Here is an 18,835-nt window from a genome sequence, read left to right on the forward strand (position 1 = left end):
AAAGCATCGTTCTGTTCTCATTTATCTGTTGTCTTTGATAATTAGTTTATTCCCATTATTAAATGATGTTGAAATTTTAGGTTTCATCGACACGACATCAGCAACTCCTAAAAACTCCACCGCAGCCTGTCTCTGACATACGGTATGTTAGCTCACAGTAAGGTTATACTGATGACTGTCAGGTTTTTGTTTCACATTATTATTATTTCTGCTATAGTTGCTGTTATTAGTATTATCAGTATTATAATTATGTCTTGGTTATAACCACTTAAAAAGGTGCCTCTGATAAGTTAAAAGTTGCTTCATCCAGACATCTCTGCCCTATGACTAGGTTTTGGTAAGCTGTAAAAAAATTGTTGATAAGCTTGGAAAGTAAACCACTAGTGAATTAGTGACCTTTGTGTCTGTCACCACTACAAGATATAGCACATGCACTGAGTAAAAGTATGCATTTCTGGCAGACAAGCCGATTACTTTGCAGGAAGGACCGCCGGTCCAGTCCATCAAGGTTCCCAGGAAGTTAGTGCATATGGAAGAGTTGAAGCCGATCATCACAGCTTGTCAATTGCTGGATCTGTTCCATATGGCGGCCAACAACAAGCTTCAATCTTGGGGGGAACTCAGAGGACAAACATGGACAGCCTTGTCTATGGACAAGGGTCATCCGGCAGTGGTTACGTGATGGGCCTACCCCCTGGACGCGACTATGCTTCAGGGAAGAGCTTGCTGCATCCATCTTCAGAGTCTGATTACCGAGATAGCATCTTACCTCGTGTACATCCAAGCATCCCCATGGTTGATGAGCGAACAAGAGACAGGGTTGGTTATCGCCGCGAACTGGATCTAAGAGATGAGGAGCATAGAAGGGGCCTTTTGTGGGAAAGAGAAAAGGAAAGGGAACGGGAACGCGAACAAGAGCTACGAAACCATGAAATGGAAAGAGAGCAAGACAGGGAGCGGGAGCACCAACGACTAAGAGAGCGTGAAAGGGAAAGGGGACGCGAACGAGAAAGAGTACGTCTTCGCGAGCGCCGGGAGAATGAGAGGGAGCGGGATAGGAAGCATGTGGCTATTCCAAGGCGGGAGCACACTCCTCCGAGGACACCTGGTGAAAGGCGGCGTTCTTCTTCTGTTAGACCTGAGAAGCCTTTGCGGCGGCTTTCGCCTCGACGTGATGTCCTGCATAGGTGGACCTCCATGTTTCCTCTATAGTTTTGTGGATGCAACCGCTTGCTGCTTCGTCTTCTGCCAGCCTTTATAACTAACGCTTTCGTTTGTTGTCCTGAAGGCCTCGTTCACCTGTTAAACAACTAAAGAGAGAATATATTTGCAAGGTAAACAGATAGTTGAGTTTGTCACATTGTTGCTGTTCAGATCAAGTAATAATGTTAGGGGCTAATCTCTTCAATGTGCTCTTGGTCTTAAAGCCGCTGATTCTTGTCCTTCTGAAGCCAATTAGTTTTAGCACCTGTCCCTGCACACACATGTGGAACTATTTAGTTCTGTTTGTGTCTGGAGTTCTGGTTATTCATCCATCTTCACTGAGCCATGTTTCAGCATTTGTAGTAGATATTTCTCTTTAGCTGCCACCAAGATATCACTTCCCTCCAAGTGATATGAAAAATCATGAGATGTTTCTTATCCAATTGGAAGGCCATCCCCACCTTAATTGGAGATTGTGCTCCAGCGTCCATGATAGTACAATCATGAACACATTTGCCTCCTTTTCGCCATTTGCCTTCCTGTTTATGCAGCTGATCATGGCTTCTCTTTTTGCACATTTATGTTGTTGTTCTAGTTTGCTTCCTTTTATGAATTTAATGCAATCAGTTTCTTTTTCGCAGGTCTTTCCATTTCGCTTGGTGGATGCTGAGAGGGACTACTTATCTTTGACAAAGCGATATCCTAGACTAGTGATTTCTCCAGATGTTTCTAAGGTCTGTTGTTGTATGAATAAATTTTCTTTTCAATGGGGAATCATAGGATTATTTCCCCTAATCAGCGATTTGTTTATAGGTTGTCTTGAACTGGCCAAAAGGAAACCTTAATCTTTCAATGCGCACACCAGTCAGGTATACTTTCTATTTTAAATACACATTATGCTTTGCTTGCCGAAGTGATTATTCTTCATTTTAATAGCATCATTTTACCACATTGTTGCTATTGCCATAAAACAGTTTGGAGCATGACATCCATGAAGTGGATGATAAGACCAATGAAAGAACAGTTTTATCTTCAGAGAAATCGTACAGCACCGGTACTCCAGACACTGTTTGGAACGTAAAGGTTTGTGTCTACAATTTTGTATATTTTATTTTAAAGTATGGACTAGGTTGAACTAGAGTAGCTACAAGTAGACGATTACTACATCAATATGTGTAGGTATCATGTGGCACACTGGTTGGAGTTATACTCATGTTTGCAGACTCTGTGTACAATCCCTGGTGGCATGCAAATCTATGTGGTCCATAAGTTGTGGTACTACATTGTCTGATGCCATTAAAATTGCTTTCCCATTTTTTGCTCAGAATTCCCATTTGAGTACTTTATGACATGGTTTGGTTATTATGCATATCTGATTTTTGTCGAAAAGCACGAGATTCTCATGCGGGGTGTCAAGATCGTGGGTGTACTGTTTGTGTATTTTCAAATATCAAAGTATTGCCAAATTGATCTTTGTAATAATTCTTATTCTGATGAGCGTGTGCAGGTTCTCTTGATGAGTGGTATGAGCAACGGTGCCTTCGCTGATATATGTTCGTTGAGAAGTGCCGAGGAACGAATAGCGCACTGGAACAATGTCTTGAAATTTGCTGTATTTAAGAAGGATCATGCACTTATTACAATTGGAGGTCCTTGGAGTGCAGCAATAGATGGTGGAGATCCATTGATTGACTGTTCGTGCTTGGTGCGAACTGCTATCAGGTATGTAATCATATAACATACTGATCCATTTGTGAACTGGCGTTGTGCTAAAATTTACCCTACTTGTACAGATGCACTAAAGAACTGGTTCAGATTGATCTATCTAATTGCACACACTGGAATCATTTCCTCGAGGTACATGTTAATTTATTTTTAGCACTTATGATGAACTTGCATGTAACATTATGGTTCCACCATATTGAAATTTTGTTAAGATGATGTACTAATAGGATGTTTGCCACTTAGCAAGGCAACCTTATGCCTGTTATGTTCTAATTCTCAATCACATTGCCAGTTCAGATATAGTCTGCTGTCCAAAGTAGTGTTTGCGAAACTATGATGTTTTTGTCAAGAATTCCTTGGGAGGAAGTCATAAAAAGTAGTAAGCACCTAAATCGAGTTGAAAACAAGTAGAATGTGAGTGGTGGTGGTGGGTATTGCACATCCGCAGCTCCCACCAACTGAGATAGGCTCAGTTTAGGGATGTAAATGGCAAATAAGTGGCGTCAACAAGTCCTATTTAGTTAGTTTTAGCTAGCTCCATAGTTCATTTTCCCCGGATTTTTTTAACTGTTAGATTATTAGTGGGTTTAAACGGGATTAAACAGGACCCGCTTGACATCTCAGTTCCTTGACCTGCCTGTTCCAGCGTCATGGAAATCATTAATTGTAAATGAAGCCCCTATTTATTTTTCGGGTGAACTGACTGTTCCAGCAGCAGCAGCAGCAGCAACAACAACAACAACAACAACAAAGCCTGTAGTCCCAAACAAGTTGGGGTAGGCTAGAGCTGAAACCCATAAGATCTCGCAACCAACACATGGTTCTGGCACATGGATAGCAAGCTTCCACGCACCCCTCTCCATGGCTAGTTCTTTGGTGATACTCCAGTCCTTCAGTTCTCTTTTTACAGACTCCTCCCATGTCAATTTCGGTCTACCCCGACCTCTCTTGACATTAGCAGCACGCTTTAGCCGTCCACTATGCGGTGGAGCTTCTGGAGTCCTGCGCTGAATATGCCCAAACCATCTAAGATGATGTTGGACAAGCTTCTCTTCAATCGGTGCTACCCCGACTCTCTTTTATATCATCATTCCGGACCTGTCCTTGTGTGACCACACATCCATCTCAACATGCGCATCTCCGCCACACCTAACTGTTGAACATGTCGCCTTTTAGTCGGCCTTGACCCCAAATATCAAAAGGTGTCCTTCTGTGGCACCACCTGCCTATCAAGGCTAACCTCCTCCTCCTCGTGCCTAGTAGTACTGAAACTGCATCTCATGTACTTGATTTTAGTTCCGTGAGTCTAAAACCTTTCGATTCCAAGGTTTGTCTCTATAGCTCTAGCTTATGAACCCCTGTCTGACTATCATCGACTAGCACCACATCATCCGCAAAGAGCATACACCATGGGATATCTCCTTGCATATCCCTTGTGACCTCATCCACCACCAAAGCAAAAAGGTAAGGGCTCAAAGCTGACCCTTGGTGCAGTCCTATTTTAATCGGAAAGTCATCAGTGTCTCCATCACTTGTTCGAACACTTGTCACAACATTATGGTACATGTCCTATTGTCCTTGATGAGGATAATGTACTTTGCTGGGTCTTTGTGTTTCTCAAAGGCCCACCACATGGCATTCCGTGGTATCTTATCGCATGCCTTCTCCAAGTCAATGAACACCATATGCAGGCCCTTCTTTTGCTCCCTGTATCTCTCCATAAGTTGTCGTACCAAGATAATGGCTTCCATGGTCGACCTCCCAGGCATGAAACCAAACTGATTTTTGGTCACGCTTGTCATTCTTCTTAAGCGGTGCTCAATGACTCTCTCCCATATCTTCATTGTATGGCTCATCAGCTTAATTCCACGGTAAATAGTACAACTCTGAACATCCCCCTTGTTCTTGAAGATTGGTACTAATATACCCTGTCTCCATTCTTCTGGCATTTTGTTTGCCCAAAAAATAAGGTTGAAAAGCTTAGTTAGCCATACTCTTGCTGTCTCCGAGGCCTCTCCACACCTCAATGGAGATACAATCAGGGCCCGTCGCCTTGCCTCCTTTCATCCTTTTTATAGCCTCCTTGACCTCAGACTACTGGATTCGCCGCACGAAACTGTCTGTTCCAGCAACAAAAATAATAATATATTTTTACCTTTCTCTATCTGCTCAGTGCTCCGTATTTGTGCTATCTGTAAACTTCAACAATGAGAGATCTGGACATTATAGCGGTTCCTGGCTTTGGGCTCATTGATCTGTGTATTAAATATCAGCCGGCTACATATATACAACTAATACACTGATCAATATATTGTTATTGGTCACCACGGGCTTGAAAGATATATATGCTATACTAGATGGTACCTCAGTTGTAATATATTTCAATGACATGTGTTTGTATGAAACATGAACATTTGAATTAATAATATATTAACTAAAACTGAAAACACATATCATATATTTTACTCCGTATTTGATTATTGTATAGTTGAAAAATATTTATTGAATATAAGTAGCATAATATGATAGAAAACTTTTTCTCATGCATGTTGTGGTGGGCCTTTGATGAGGTGGGATGTGTGCATGTTGAGAAAAGTAAAAGTAGTGGGATCAATTAAGGAAAAAAAATTCTCATGCATGTTGAGGTGGGCCTTTGATGAGGTAGCATGTGTGCATGTTATGATAAATAGAAGTAGTGGGGATCAACTACTTAGATAGATATATAGTATTCGTTTCAGTTTCTGATAATGGAAGATAATTTCTAATCTGTTGACTGATATGTTCGGTATGTAAGTATTTACTCTTGATAAAAAAATATCAATATGAGAAGTTGTAACTTCTTAAATAAAGCCTAAGTAGATTTTCTTTCATGTATTTAAAGTATCTGCAAATAGTGTCTTCGCGCTGATGACTTGGTCTAAAGTTCTAAAACACGGAGTAATAGTGTCTTCGCGCTGCTCGATTTGCAAATGTTATGATATCACAATGATTATATTGTAACTTTGAAATTATGTAAAAAATAGGAATATACATGGAAATAGTACCAGACACATTGTTTGATATGATCTCAGTACACTGGAGCACTCAGGCGATAGACTTGATATCCACTATTTCAAACATTGTTTTTGGTAAAGTTTGGACCTGATAGGTTATAATAAAATGCCATACTTGTCTGATAGAAGTACGTTCTGAGGGATTGGTTATGAGCATTTGCTCCCATCACGAAGTACATTCAGTTTTGTTTTAGCATACTTGTCACTGCACATTTATAAAACACCATTGCTGAAATTGTTGTCGTTTCTATAACGTGTTTAACTATTTGCAGGTCCATTACAACAGAATTGGCAAAGATGGACTCTTTAGTCATAAAGAGATTACCGTACTGTTTGTGCCAAACCTGTCAGAATGCATACCTTCAGTAGAGTTATGGAAGAAAACCTGGATTACATACAGAAATTCAAAAGTAGACAGGGAGAAACTGGCTATAAAGAGTGAAAATGTTAGTTTGTCATACTCCTACCATGGTTGACAATTGTAGCAAAATAATTTATCTTAGTCTCTGTTTAATACTAATAGCTCTATTTCCTGATTCGTATATTTTAGGCCCCTTGTGATACAAAGGAACAGAAGGAAGGAGCAGATGATGGTCATATGAGGGAGGGGGATATTTGCAATGATGCTATCAAAATTGAGAAAGTTGATACTAAAATGGATGAGCAGGGCAAAGATGGGGAGGCAAAGTTTGCTGAGAATGAAGGGAAACCACTTGATAACGCTGTGGAACATAATAAGAAGGGTGGGGACGTTCAAGGAAATACCTCAGGCGACGCCTCCGTTCACCATGCAGTTGAGGATAAAAAGCCCACACGAAGGAAAGTAATAAGGAAGGTTATCAGAAAAGTTGTTCGTGAAAAGCCAACTGCTGAAACTTCAATTGACAAATCATCTCAGGTGGACAAGGCTGTGGTGGCAGAAACCACAAACAAAACTGTGGAAGAGCAGGTTGAACAAACAACCGAGGATGTTAGTAAAGAAAAGGATGGAACTGGCATTAATCTGCAACCTGAGACCAATAGAACTGGGAAGAAGAAAGTAATTCGAAGGATTATTAAGAGAAAAGTTCCTGCTTCAGGATCCAAGTTGATTACACCTGCTGTACCTGCAGAAACAAGTAAACAAGGAGGGGAAGTTAAACAAGAAAAGAATGATGAAAGCTTGACTGATGCTGGAAATTCTCAGATTAAGCTGGCAGAACGGTCGAAGATTGCTGCTGAAAAGATTTCAGATCCGAAGAAAGAAGAAAAGGCAGATAAGGCCCATCTATGTACCGAGGATAAAAAATCAAATGGAGATAAGGTTAGTGAACAGGAAGGTGTGAATGGAGATGATGTGAATAAAGAGGGGGGAAATGGAACGAATGATAAGCCAAAGGATGGTAAAGAAAAAAAGATTAGGGACCTGAAGAAGGATCCAAAGCAAAAGTCACTTAACGACGCCAAAGAGAAGAAGAAATCTGATGAACCTCCTAAACATCCAGGATTCATTCTGCAGACAAAGAAGAGTAAAGAGTCTAAAGTACGCCTAATGTGCTCTGTAATTCCTTTTTATTTATAGTGTTGCGTTTTGTATAAGTTTTTAGAAGTTACACGGAAATATTTATTGAACCACAATTTTGCAGCTCCGTCCAATATCCCTTTCATTGGATGGCCTACTAGACTATACAACCAATGACACAGAGGAATCTGTTTTTGAGGTATATATTTTATTTTCCACAGTTTTTTGCCCTGATAATAAATGGACGTGTTTTTTAAATGTAATTACCACCGCAAATGTAATTTTAATTCTCTCTGAAGAATAAACTTTATTATCTTTTGACATTGATATATGCTCTTATTTCCCCTTTTAGCTTTCGCTGTTTGCTGAGTCGTTCAGTGAAATGCTTCAATTCAGAATGGGCTGCATTATCCTGTCTTTTCTTGAGGTAAGTTTCTTTAGCTGTGCCGACACCTTTAGCTTAAGCATAATAACAGTTGGTCTTTGTCAAGTACCATTTACCCATGTCATCAATTTTGTGACACGATCAATCCTTTTTTTGTTTTTAATCTAGTGCATATTTTGAACCCTAAAATGAGAAAACTCTGCACTGAGTACGCCATGTGTGCTTTCCACTAATTCACATCAACAAATCCATGTGGTTATTACTTGGCTGGTCTAGTGCTCTAAAGATTTTTGCTTTGTAAAACAGCAGTCTCCAGAACACAGCTTTGGCCACTAATTTCTATTTTAATACTAACAAAATCCAGCAACATTAATAATGCTGTAGTTTACTTTTGGGGGATAAAGCTATTATGGAACCAGTGAGTGCAAAAGTTATCACACTCAATCATGTTTCCTGGTCATTGTCGAAACTGTGGCATTAAGGTTATACCTATATGAGGATGCGGTTCACTTAGCAGTCGAGATATCGTCTGTATTCTCCGGTAGGCTGTTGGTTTTCTGCCTCTTCCCAAACAAAATCCTGTTTGGCCTTTTTTTCTGTTCTGGAGCACTAGGAGCCTAATCCTGTTTCGTCTTGTCTTCATAACAAAAGGGGTAGCAGTTCTTGTGTTCAGGAGTTTTTTTATGTGTTAATATCTGCCCACATGGGGCTTGATATTTACTTGTTTCACAGAAACTACACAAGCACTATGTTACAAAGAAGAACCGACGTAAGCGCACAAGAGAGGATGATCTAACGAAGGAAGGCACAAAATCATCAGAAAAGAGATCAAAGACAACTGAAGGTGCTCACATTGAAAGTACCCCTAATAATATCAGTGCTCCAAAAAACGATAAAATAACGGAAGATGATAAGAAAAAGATGAGCATAGATCAGATACCTTTACCAGCTACTCGTGATGAACCTGTAGCAGCAGAGAAGATGGAGGATGAAGATCCTGACTATGAAGAAGATCCTGAGGAGGTAGAAATATATGAAGACGATGAGGACATGGATGGTGATACTGCTGAGCAACAGGTAAACATGTTTTGCACACAATAGTTATAGTTGATTGACAATCAGACATGCCATTTATTTATCTTGTGTTTCTTTTGGAATCCCCTTTCTTCATAGCAGTAGAGGTGTTTGTTGCAGGCTAATGTTATTGTGGAATTTTTGCTTGTGCTTAATTAATTGTTTCCATAATATGGAATCTACATCAGCTTTCCACATCTTAAGTTGATAGTTTTGGATGAGACCAGGTTTTGCTATTATGTTTTGTCAGTTTCATCCTGAACTAATGCAGAAACTTGGTCGTCTCAGTGCTCAAGCTAACCTCGCAAGGCTCCTATACTTGTCAGAGCTTACAAAAATTTGCGCAGTGGCCTCTACACCTGACATGGTCATTGGATGATAGTAAAATTTCATGTAGAAGAGAGCTGTTTTATACAGTGGGTTTTGTACACTGGTCATTGAATTATAGTTCAAATTTCATGTAAAAGAAAGCTGGTTTATAATCTTTTATCTTGAAAGTACACCTATAAAATCCTACTGTTCCCTCATGTTTCAGTGTACCTGATTGTTTTATCTGTGCCAGGAGATTAATTATGCGTTTGCCTGTGTACGTGCTGCAGGATGGTAATTTGAACAGTAGAGAGGTCAAATTAGAAGAAGTAACAAAAGAAGATAAACTGAACCAGAAAGCAGGGAAGGAGATCGAATTAGAAAATGTTGCCTGTATAGATGAAAAGCCTGTTACTATAGCAGAGAAAGGAGGTTTGGTAGAAGTTGGCGATAAGGCAGCTGTATCACCGAAAGGAGATTCAGCAAAACATGAAGTAGTTGATAAGGACCTGTTGCAGGTAAATTTTCTGTTGCAAGAGACTAAGAGTTGCCATAAAATGTTAAGATGTCGCTAATGTGTGCAGTTTCCCCCCTTATCTTGTAGGCTTTTCGCTACTTTGACAAGAGCAGAGTGGGCTATATCAAGGTAACATACTAATAATGCCTTTCTTTTGAAACCATGATGGCTTTTTCTTTAAGCACTGACTCTGCTATTACTTGCACTCTATTTTTGTGGCTATTGTTCTTATGTTGCATTATGTATATTCACAACTGCAGGCAGAAGATCTAAGGTGCATTGTTCACAACCTGGGGAAGTTCTTGTCTAATAGGGACGTGGAGGTTAGATATCTGAACCTCTTGCTTACCTTCTATGGTTTATTTGTACCAATTATTTTTTGTATCCTTCTCAATTCTGATCGTTTTAATTATGTATGGGTTGATATCGTATCAATGCATTAGTGTTTCTGGCATTTAGTTTGCATCTAACAGTGACACGTTTTCCCTCGGCAGGACTTGGTGGAGGCCGCGCTTGATGAGAGCAATTCGGCAAGGGATAATCGTGTTATCTATACAAAGCTTGTGAAGATAGTGGATCTCTGATGCGTCCCAGTTTGTAGTTGCCAGGAAACTCTGTTTGATGGTAGAAATTTAAAGCAAAGTCGCAACTTATTCATCAAGATTCTCGTTGAAGCCTTGAAGATGATCATGGAAAGTTGACATGAGGAGTTCATTTTTAATTTCTTCCAGCATGAATTGCACCTTTCCTTTTTCTTTTTGAACTGACAACTTTTTTTGATGGAATGGCAAATATTAGTCCCGAGTTATAAAGCAACCGAGTCCCACCCGTTTGCTCGGAGAGAAATTTCTTTTTCCCTTGATTATATAATATAAAGGCGTGAAAAAGCAACCCTTTATATTTGACCCAAACGGACGGCGATTTCGTCCGCTTTTTGTCTGTTTGGGTCGGCCAAACGGACACGGATGCCTGCTTCCGTATTTGGGTCGGCACCTACGCCCAACGCTGGCCTGAGACCTGTTTTGACGGTGCTAAAAAAAATGAACGCATGCATATTTAAAAAAAGAGAAATAACATTAATTAAACATTAAAGCCAGCCACGAAGCCGGTGAGAGTCCACGTGTCCACATTTGCATTAAAAAAATAAATACAGCCTAAACTATGAGGCGGCGCGCTGCCCTAGGCGTTATGTCGGGCTGTGCCGGCGCAGGCAGTGCTGGGGTAGGGGGCTGTGCAGCCGCGGCCTGGCGCGCCTCCTGCTCGGCCTCGCGCGCCTCTTCCTCGAGGTCACACTCGAGCATCTCCTCGTACTCGCCTTGACGGCGCTCCTCTGCCAGCCGGCGCTGGCGCCACATCTCGAGGTAGGCCTGTTCCTGCGCCGGCGTCGCTTCCAGCCAAACCGGTGGCGCGGACACCCACTCGCGCACCACTCCATTCCAGGAGAAGCGCGTGATGGGCTCGGGCTCGGGCTTCGGCTGCGGCTCCAGCTTGATGGGGACGGCGGGGCCAACGGCGGCACCACGCTGTCGCCCGCCGCGGAGAGGGCAAGGGCCCGCGCCATTGCCGCCTCGTAGCAGGCCTCCTCCGCCGCCTCCGCTCTGCGCCGCTCGTCCTCCTCGCTCTCCCGGTAGACGGCCGCAAGGGCCGCCTGGTAGGCGTCCTCCGCTGCCTGGTCCTCCTCGCGGACGACCAGCGGCGTTGGCCTCCGGTCGACCTCGCGCACGCCCCGTCGCCTCGCCTCCTCGTGCTCGAAGGCGAACCACCTTGCCCAGTTGGGCGAGTCGGTTGCGTAGGCATTGTCGAGGCGCTGCTCCGGCGTTAGCAGCGCCCGCCGGCGCCGCACCTCCTCCGCGTGAGCACGAGCCGACCGCGGCGCTGCCGGCACTGGGATCCTATCTGGATCCAGATGCCAGTCGTGCGGCAGCGTCTCGTCCGGATACGGCAGAGGCTGGCGGTTCTGCCAGTGCCACTCCGCCTGGTGCACTGGCACGCTGACGCGCTGCCTCTGCCGGCGAGGCGCCGGCGGGGGTGGGAGGAACTCGGAGGGGAAAGGGGTGGCGGGGGACTTGCCCTCGGCCTTGCTGCCGCTGGCGCCGTAGAAGAGGCCCATCGTCACTGTGGTTGTGGTGGCTAGGGTTTGCCGGCGACGAGGGAGCAAGGTGGGCAGATGGGGACGGCGAGTTTGGATGAGGACGGCCCCGCCGCACGGTCGGCTTAAAAAAAGACAAGCGTCATCGCTGACGCGTGGGCCCGTCGTCATAAATTAAGCTGACCGCGTGGGCAGCGGGTAATTGGACGGCTGTCATATGGGGACACGGCGGATAGCGAGAAGGCGCGCGAAGCGTCCGGTTTCGGCGTCCGCGCCGACGCATTTAAGGCGCAAATTTAGGCCGCAAATGCGTCGACGCGGACGCGACGCGAACGTGATTTGGGCTTGGGTCGGTGTGTTGGGCCGTCACTTTTGTCCGCGCTGACCTAAACGGACGCAGACGGACGGAATATGTCGGCCCTTTAGAGTTGCTCTTAGCCTAAAAGGCTTACAACACAAAACAAATTTGTACACATTTGTTTGCCTGATTGCTGCATTGTTTGTGTAACTAAAGGTTTCGTAAGTTGTGTTAGAGACTTAAGAATTGATCGTTTTACCAAAATGTGTAGTGCATGAGACAGCATCTGCTCGTGACGCTAGAGCCAAAAAGAAACTGCTGCTACTCTACTGTTCTGTGAGGAGTGAACTGCCAACTACTCCCTCCTTTCAAAATATAGTGCGCCCGTGCTTTCCGATGTCCAATTTTGACCATAAATTTAACCAACGAGACCAACTCGGAAGAAAAAAATTATATAATTAAAAACTTCTTTTGAATACGAATTTATTGATATAATTTTTGCTCTCGCCGCAATTGGTCTTGATAGTTAAATTTACGATCAAAATTAAAACACGTGAATAGATGAAGCACTACATTGTGAAATGGAAGGAGTATTATCATCTTCAGCGACCCTGAATGAGCAGCAGCCAGGCGGCACCTAGAAACGCGAGCAAGTTGATGCTGCTGCGAGGAGGCGTAGTAGCCCTGCAGCCATGGCCGCGGTAGTCACCGTAGATGTCCGGGTAGTTGCCCGTGGGTGGCTCCAAAGCGTTGAAGTCCCCTCTCTTGATGGTGTGGCTGCACCCCCTCCTGAGGGCGTAGCGCGCGCCCTCCACGGAGGCGCCGTTGCGGAAGCTGAAGCCGTCCAGCGCGCTGGCCACGCAGTTGAGCACGTCCTCCGTCTCCACCACGCACGCCCCGCCGCAGTAGTAGTCCACCGCCCCCAGCGGCACGCCGATCACCCCCGACGCGTCCAGCCGGAGCGCGCCCTCGCAGCACCCGTACACCTGCCCACCAGGAGAGGACCAAGGTAAGACCCACCCACACCGTCGGTCCAAGAACCCAAGGCAGACTTGGGAACCAAAAATGCCTTGGGAACTGCATACCTGGCCGTCCTCAAAGCACTGCAGTGACCTCGAGGGCAGAGGCTCTATCGGCGCAACGTCTGTCGCGCACGCATGCGGAGAATAAGAGTCCACGTCAGTCGACATCGGAAGCGTTAGCATTGCTATGTGTGTGCGTCCACCGTACCTTACCTGGGTTGCAGGATGTTGCGCACAGGCGCAGGCAAAGGACTGCCAAGCCGCACCAGCCGCGGATGAGTCGAGCGGGGAGGCCCATCGGCAGAGACCCGGCTCTGCGTTCACCGCAGCGGGTTACCTCATGCCCATTGTGAGTGACTTATAAGTGGAGCGCGATGATCCTTCATTGGTAGTAATATAAGATTGTTGCCTAAAAAAAGTAATATATTGTTTAAAAAAAAGTAATATAAGAAAAAAGGAGCGGCAAATTCAGACCACCCCGCACCTGCCTGCTCTCTTTCTGCTAGCTAAGCTTCTGGATGATAGCAACCGCGGCAAGAAAAATGCGTTTGGATGGAAGTACAGATCGGCTGTTTGTGCTACCGGCCAACAGCAAACACACAGTGGCTTATCTGTTATCTGAAAAATCTGAAAGTTGAGTTAGTTTACAAAAAGCTAATGGAGATGCGGGGTATCGATCCCCGTACCTCTCGCATGCTAAGCGAGCGCTCTACCATCTGAGCTACATCCCCTTTACGGCGTAGACGAAGGATATTCTGATAAAATCATAAATGGTCACATTCCGCTCTTCGCCAGTGATTTTTGCACCGCTTTTGTGTATGTTCGCAGCACAAACGCGTATATGCTTTTTGTTTGTGAGATTTGGAGTTTGCAAAAGTGAAGTCAAGATCTCTCTCAACAAAAAGAAAGTAAAGTCAAGATAGTGTTTTTGTCACAGTATTTTCGGATCTGCAAAGAAAGGAAAAACAAAATTTTGGAGAAGTGGGGTATCGATCCCCATACCTCTCGCATGCTAAGCGAGCGCTCTACCATCTGAGCTACATCCCCATGTTGTTTTGTTCGATTACGTAACGCTAATGACAATGGAAGGACAAGTTCTGTGTTGGGGTGGACGATTATGGTCCATCGTGGGGCACATTGGACGAATGCTCTATGAGTTTCATGGGTAAATTACATGCACGGTCCTGGAACTCGTCGGCCTGCTCCAAAACAGTCCTGAAACTTGTGAATCGCTCCAAAACAGTCCTCATACTTGCTATTAAGCTACATATACAGTCCTGTGTACGTTTCTGCATACGCTGGGCGCTGAGATGGGTGCCACGTCATCCTTCGAGCGGGTCCAGCCAGAACGCTTCGCTGCGAAATTGTGCAACCGGCCCGCTGATTGCGTATTGTTTCCAGTTCGAGCCCTTCACCCTTTTCGCCTCTCTCTGTTATTCCTCGATGACGACCATGGCTGGCGGCCGTGGTTGGTGATCAACATGATCGCACATACGAGAGTCGGTCGTTCCGAGGGATTTTGCGAGGGCGACGAGATCGTCGTCTGTCGCTGTGAAAGGCGTTGATGTCGCCTATAGAACGACACAGCGGCGTCCCTGTGCCCACGTACGGTAAGATTCAACCACCCCTCATATTCTCTAGCATTTGCTTCGTAAGTGCTAGTTGTATTATGACCATGTCGATCGTTTTGGCCGGATATGTTATAGTACAATTTAGGTACTTTCAGCATAATTTTAGTTAGGGTGTAGGCAGATTCTTAGGGTTCTTTGTTGGATGCTAAAATTGGTGGTTTCCTTTTCATTTTACAGAAGAAGGCACTGATTTCTACACCATTGAGTTTATCCATGGAGGCGTTTTCATTGGCACTGGATACAATAGGTCTTGTATGAATGGTCGTAAGGTCTGCTATGACTACTATGATGCCAGTGTCACCTGCATTGATATGTTGTATGAATTAATATAGATACTGGGTTATGAGACTGCATACAGAATAGACATATTGATATCGCTGCCTGGAATGCAAATAAATGGAGATGGACTGAAATTAATATCTAGGGACAACGATATGAACTGCATCAGGAAGTTTGTTAGGGAGGGGCACAAATACCTTATGTTCTATCAAGATCATGATGGCTCTTATGGTGGAGGAGGATGGGATGATGTCGTATCCAATCCATGTGCACATCGTCCTCCCGTGATTAGTCCAATGAAGAGCAACTGACAGTACTTTAGAGCAAAGCATTGTTGTCGTTCAGGAAAACACTTCTGACATGATGTATGCATGTGAGAGCAATGTACAAGGATCAAGCAGGAACACAAGAAGAGGAATAGTAGAGGGGGAGGGAGAATTAAGTAGTGAATCATATTCAGATGATTCGGATTATGACCCGGAGCTGGTTGACAGTGATTATGACCTGGAGGATGGTGATGATGATTTGATTAATGATGAAGTTGAAGATGCAGATGGTAATGATGAGAAGAAAGGAAGGACAAAAGGAAGTAGCTAGAAGAAGAGCCCAATTCTGAAGATAATAGTCTTGAATTGCCAGATTCAGATGGCGAAGAAATGAAGTTTAACTTCAAACATTTCACTAAAGAGGATTTGAATGAGCCCAAGTTTCATGTGTGGTAGGTTTTCTCATCTGTTGCACTGGTCAGACATGCAGTTAGGGAGTACAGTTGCAAGGAGAGACTGCAAATCACATTTCCCAAAAATGACAAAACAAGGATTGAAGCAAAGTGCAATGATGGATGCCCATGGTATTTATATGCTTCTTATGACAATAGAACAAAGGGTATAGTGGTTAAAACATTTAAAGATGAGCACACATGCAGTAAGAAGTGGCATGTTAGAGCTTTCATTGCCAAGTACATAGCTAGCAAATATGTTGACAAGATAAGAGCAGATGAGAAGATTTCTCTGAAGGGTTTAGGATCGATGGTTCAGCAAGAATGGAACATGAAGGTTCATAGGCAAAAGCTTTGGAGAGCAAGGAAAATAACATTCATCGTTATCTATGGAGACGAAATAAAACAATACAATATGTTGTGGGGTTATGCAACGGAGTTAAGGAGATCAAATCCTGGCAGCTCATTCTTTTTGCAAGTTGCTGATGATGGCCAATTTCAGAAGTGTTATTTCTCATTCGATGCATGCAAGAGGGGATTTCTTTTAGCTTGCAGGCCTATTATTTTCTTAGATGGATGTCACTTGAAAACACAATTTGGAGGCAATATGTTGACTGCAATAGGAATGGATCCTAATGACTGTATCTATGTAACGAACATCGAATTTGTTTTTCTGTCAGAATGTTGCAAGCCAGACCATGGACCCACTTGACGCGGTACCTTTACCATCTTCTTCATTTATTGAAGAAAATGTCCCAAGCCACCCCCTGTGCAGCCAACAACTGTAACAAAAGAGGGAAATGTTCATAGAAAAAGAGAGGTTCTAGCTCTGGCAAAACTAAAATCAGCAGCTGAAAAAAGAGAGGTTGCAGACAAAGCAAAGTTTGAAGTAGCTATGGCCAAGGTAAGAGAAGAAGAGCAAAAGATTTTGCAAGCTGCAGAGAAAAGGAGAGAAGAGGCTGCAGCAAAAAAGCTAGAGCTAGAGGAGAAGAAGGAAGCTGTATTGAGAGAGAAACGGTTGGCAGCTGAAGAAAAAAGAAAACAAATTGAAGAAAGGAAAAGAACAAAATTAGCTGCACAACAAGAGAAAAAAGCACTTGCAGATGCCAAAAGGAATGCACTGCAAGCCATAAAGAAAGAAGCGGAGGAAGCAAAAACTAAGAGGGCTGCAGAAAAGAAGAGAATTACTGATGAGAAGAGATAACAAACTGAAGCCGCTCTAAGAGAAGAAGAAATGGGATTTTTAATATTCTAGGTAGACGAGCAAGAAAGGATAAGAGGTTTTCATGAGAGTGAGGATCACTCAAGGCAGCATGCCTGGGAGGGTCAAGTTCAAATGCAAGGCACATCCATGGTACAAAATTGGGAAGAGAGAAATCAACAAGTAGAAGAATGGAACAATAGACAAGTTGAGGAGGCAAATAGACAAGCCATGCATGACACACTAGTATGCCAGGGAAAGGAAAGCACTTTGAAGCAAACACATCAGCCAAAAAGACCATATTTCAGTGAACCAAGAACTGGTTTTAAGAAACCAAGGATAACAAGCATGTTTGATATATTTAGGGAGGAGAGATGAGCATGTGAAATGATGTGTGGTGTCTTTTCTTAACTAGTTACACTATCTTTTATTTGCTTCCATGCATGTATGATATATGGTCATGTGATGAACCTTAACTTTACAAAATGATGTCTTTAGTACTACAAACTGCTGTCTTTTTGTCATGTATCCAAGACATGTATGATATGTTCAAGAACATGTTCATTTTGTTCTTCTCCTGTGTATCATGTGTCATTTTTGCTAGGTCAGTGGTCAAAATTATGGAGCTTGTACTGAACTAATGTTAAATTGGTACAGAGCATGAACTGAACTGGTGCTAAATTGGTACAGCATTGGTACAAAGCATGTTCTGAAATGGCCTGTGTTGTTCTAGCCAGGCATGCCAGTTTCTTATGATAGTCAATAAAACAAATTGAAAGGTTTGCTCAAAGCAATTGTTGTCGGACTTGGCCACACTGATGTTTATGTTCTTTTGATAGTTCACATAGTCAATTGCAAGTTAAAATGAGTTTTGCACTGTATAAATAAAGTGCAATTCACACTTCTACCTTACATTTGAACTACCAACATTCATAAGGTACAAAAGATCACTCATAATGTAAAGAAGTTAATCCAAGAAATGCCAAATAGAATTACATTGCATACCATTCAGAATATTCATAAGCCTTATATTGCATTGCATTCCATCTCAAGCTAACATTACATTGCATGACATGCCAGTTCATCAATAGAACACAAAAAATAAATAGACAATTGCCACCGGCAATGATCAACTAGTACTAATCTTCAGTGCCGCAACAAATATTCGGAATTTTCTATGTATATCAACCACCAATCTTCAGTGCCACAACAGACGATCAAGTACTAATTTTGAGAAGGTAACTAATAAACGATCAACTACAAGCATTCTTCAGTCACATCAGAGCCGTCATCGCCCAAAGCACATGTTGAGATCCTCCAGCACGTCCATTCCCGGAGTGCGCAAGGATCACACACCCGGTCTCCGGTCATCTGGCGTCGTGCGTGCTTGCCGCACACAACCTCTTTGTCAGGACTCTAGCCATTCTTGGCAACAACCTGAAACTTCACAGTACCGGTTCAATTAACGTGAGTACATGAACACCATCGATCTTTGATCCCATGGTCATCTCAATCCACTTACCGTCTCGTCACTGATGGACACGTCGACCACAGATCTACAGATGGACGGCTGGAGTTGTGATAACCCACAAGTATAGGGGATCACAATAGTTTTCGAGGGTAGAGTATTCAACCCGAACTTATAGATTCAACACAAGGGGAGCCAAAGAATATTTGCAAGTATTAGCAGCTGAGTTGTCAATTCAACCACACCTGGAGATTAATTATCTATAGCAAAGTGATCAATAGCACAATAATATGATAGATTTGATAGTAGTGGTAGCAACAACAGTAACGGTAACAGTGATGACAATAGTTTGTAGCAGTGAC

General features: G+C 43.3%; 2 protein-coding genes and 2 non-coding genes across 5 annotated transcripts in view; 1 reads left to right on the forward strand and 3 right to left on the reverse strand.

Moving 5' to 3' along the window:
* Window positions 1-10,613, forward strand: part of LOC119285474 (protein SHORT ROOT IN SALT MEDIUM 1-like) — a 13,945-nt gene extending 3,332 nt beyond the window's left edge. For both annotated transcript variants that reach the window (XM_037564756.1, XM_037564755.1), the window contains exons 6-22: window positions 81-142; window positions 462-1,187; window positions 1,289-1,334; window positions 1,845-1,937; window positions 2,017-2,072; window positions 2,178-2,286; window positions 2,711-2,925; window positions 2,997-3,060; window positions 6,254-6,427; window positions 6,532-7,503; window positions 7,607-7,681; window positions 7,835-7,909; window positions 8,600-8,944; window positions 9,541-9,768; window positions 9,855-9,896; window positions 10,028-10,090; window positions 10,262-10,613. In XM_037564756.1, coding sequence (XP_037420653.1) covers window positions 81-142; window positions 462-1,187; window positions 1,289-1,334; window positions 1,845-1,937; window positions 2,017-2,072; window positions 2,178-2,286; window positions 2,711-2,925; window positions 2,997-3,060; window positions 6,254-6,427; window positions 6,532-7,503; window positions 7,607-7,681; window positions 7,835-7,909; window positions 8,600-8,944; window positions 9,541-9,768; window positions 9,855-9,896; window positions 10,028-10,090; window positions 10,262-10,351 — 3,435 coding nt within the window. In that variant the 3' untranslated portion in view covers window positions 10,352-10,613. The remainder of the gene's footprint in view (window positions 1-80; window positions 143-461; window positions 1,188-1,288; window positions 1,335-1,844; window positions 1,938-2,016; window positions 2,073-2,177; window positions 2,287-2,710; window positions 2,926-2,996; window positions 3,061-6,253; window positions 6,428-6,531; window positions 7,504-7,606; window positions 7,682-7,834; window positions 7,910-8,599; window positions 8,945-9,540; window positions 9,769-9,854; window positions 9,897-10,027; window positions 10,091-10,261) is intronic.
* A 2,047-nt stretch (window positions 10,614-12,660) lies between these two features.
* On the reverse strand, window positions 12,661-13,524 carry LOC119288794. Its single transcript, XM_037568332.1, has 3 exons — window positions 13,390-13,524; window positions 13,240-13,298; window positions 12,661-13,140 (listed from the first exon to the last, which is right to left on the reverse strand). The coding sequence occupies exons 1-3, from the start codon at window positions 13,472-13,474 to the stop codon at window positions 12,757-12,759; spliced, it is 528 nt and encodes a 175-aa protein (XP_037424229.1). The 5' UTR covers window positions 13,475-13,524; the 3' UTR covers window positions 12,661-12,756.
* A 310-nt stretch (window positions 13,525-13,834) lies between these two features.
* Window positions 13,835-13,907, reverse strand: TRNAA-AGC. Its single transcript has one exon. It is a non-coding gene; the product is annotated as a tRNA-Ala (tRNA).
* A 243-nt stretch (window positions 13,908-14,150) lies between these two features.
* Window positions 14,151-14,223, reverse strand: TRNAA-AGC. The gene has a single exon. It is a non-coding gene; the product is annotated as a tRNA-Ala (tRNA).
* Between the last annotated feature and the right edge of the window lie 4,612 nt (window positions 14,224-18,835).

Source organism: Triticum dicoccoides, chromosome 4A, assembly GCF_002162155.2.
Source record: "Triticum dicoccoides isolate Atlit2015 ecotype Zavitan chromosome 4A, WEW_v2.0, whole genome shotgun sequence".
Lineage (NCBI taxonomy): Eukaryota > Viridiplantae > Streptophyta > Magnoliopsida > Poales > Poaceae > Triticum > Triticum dicoccoides.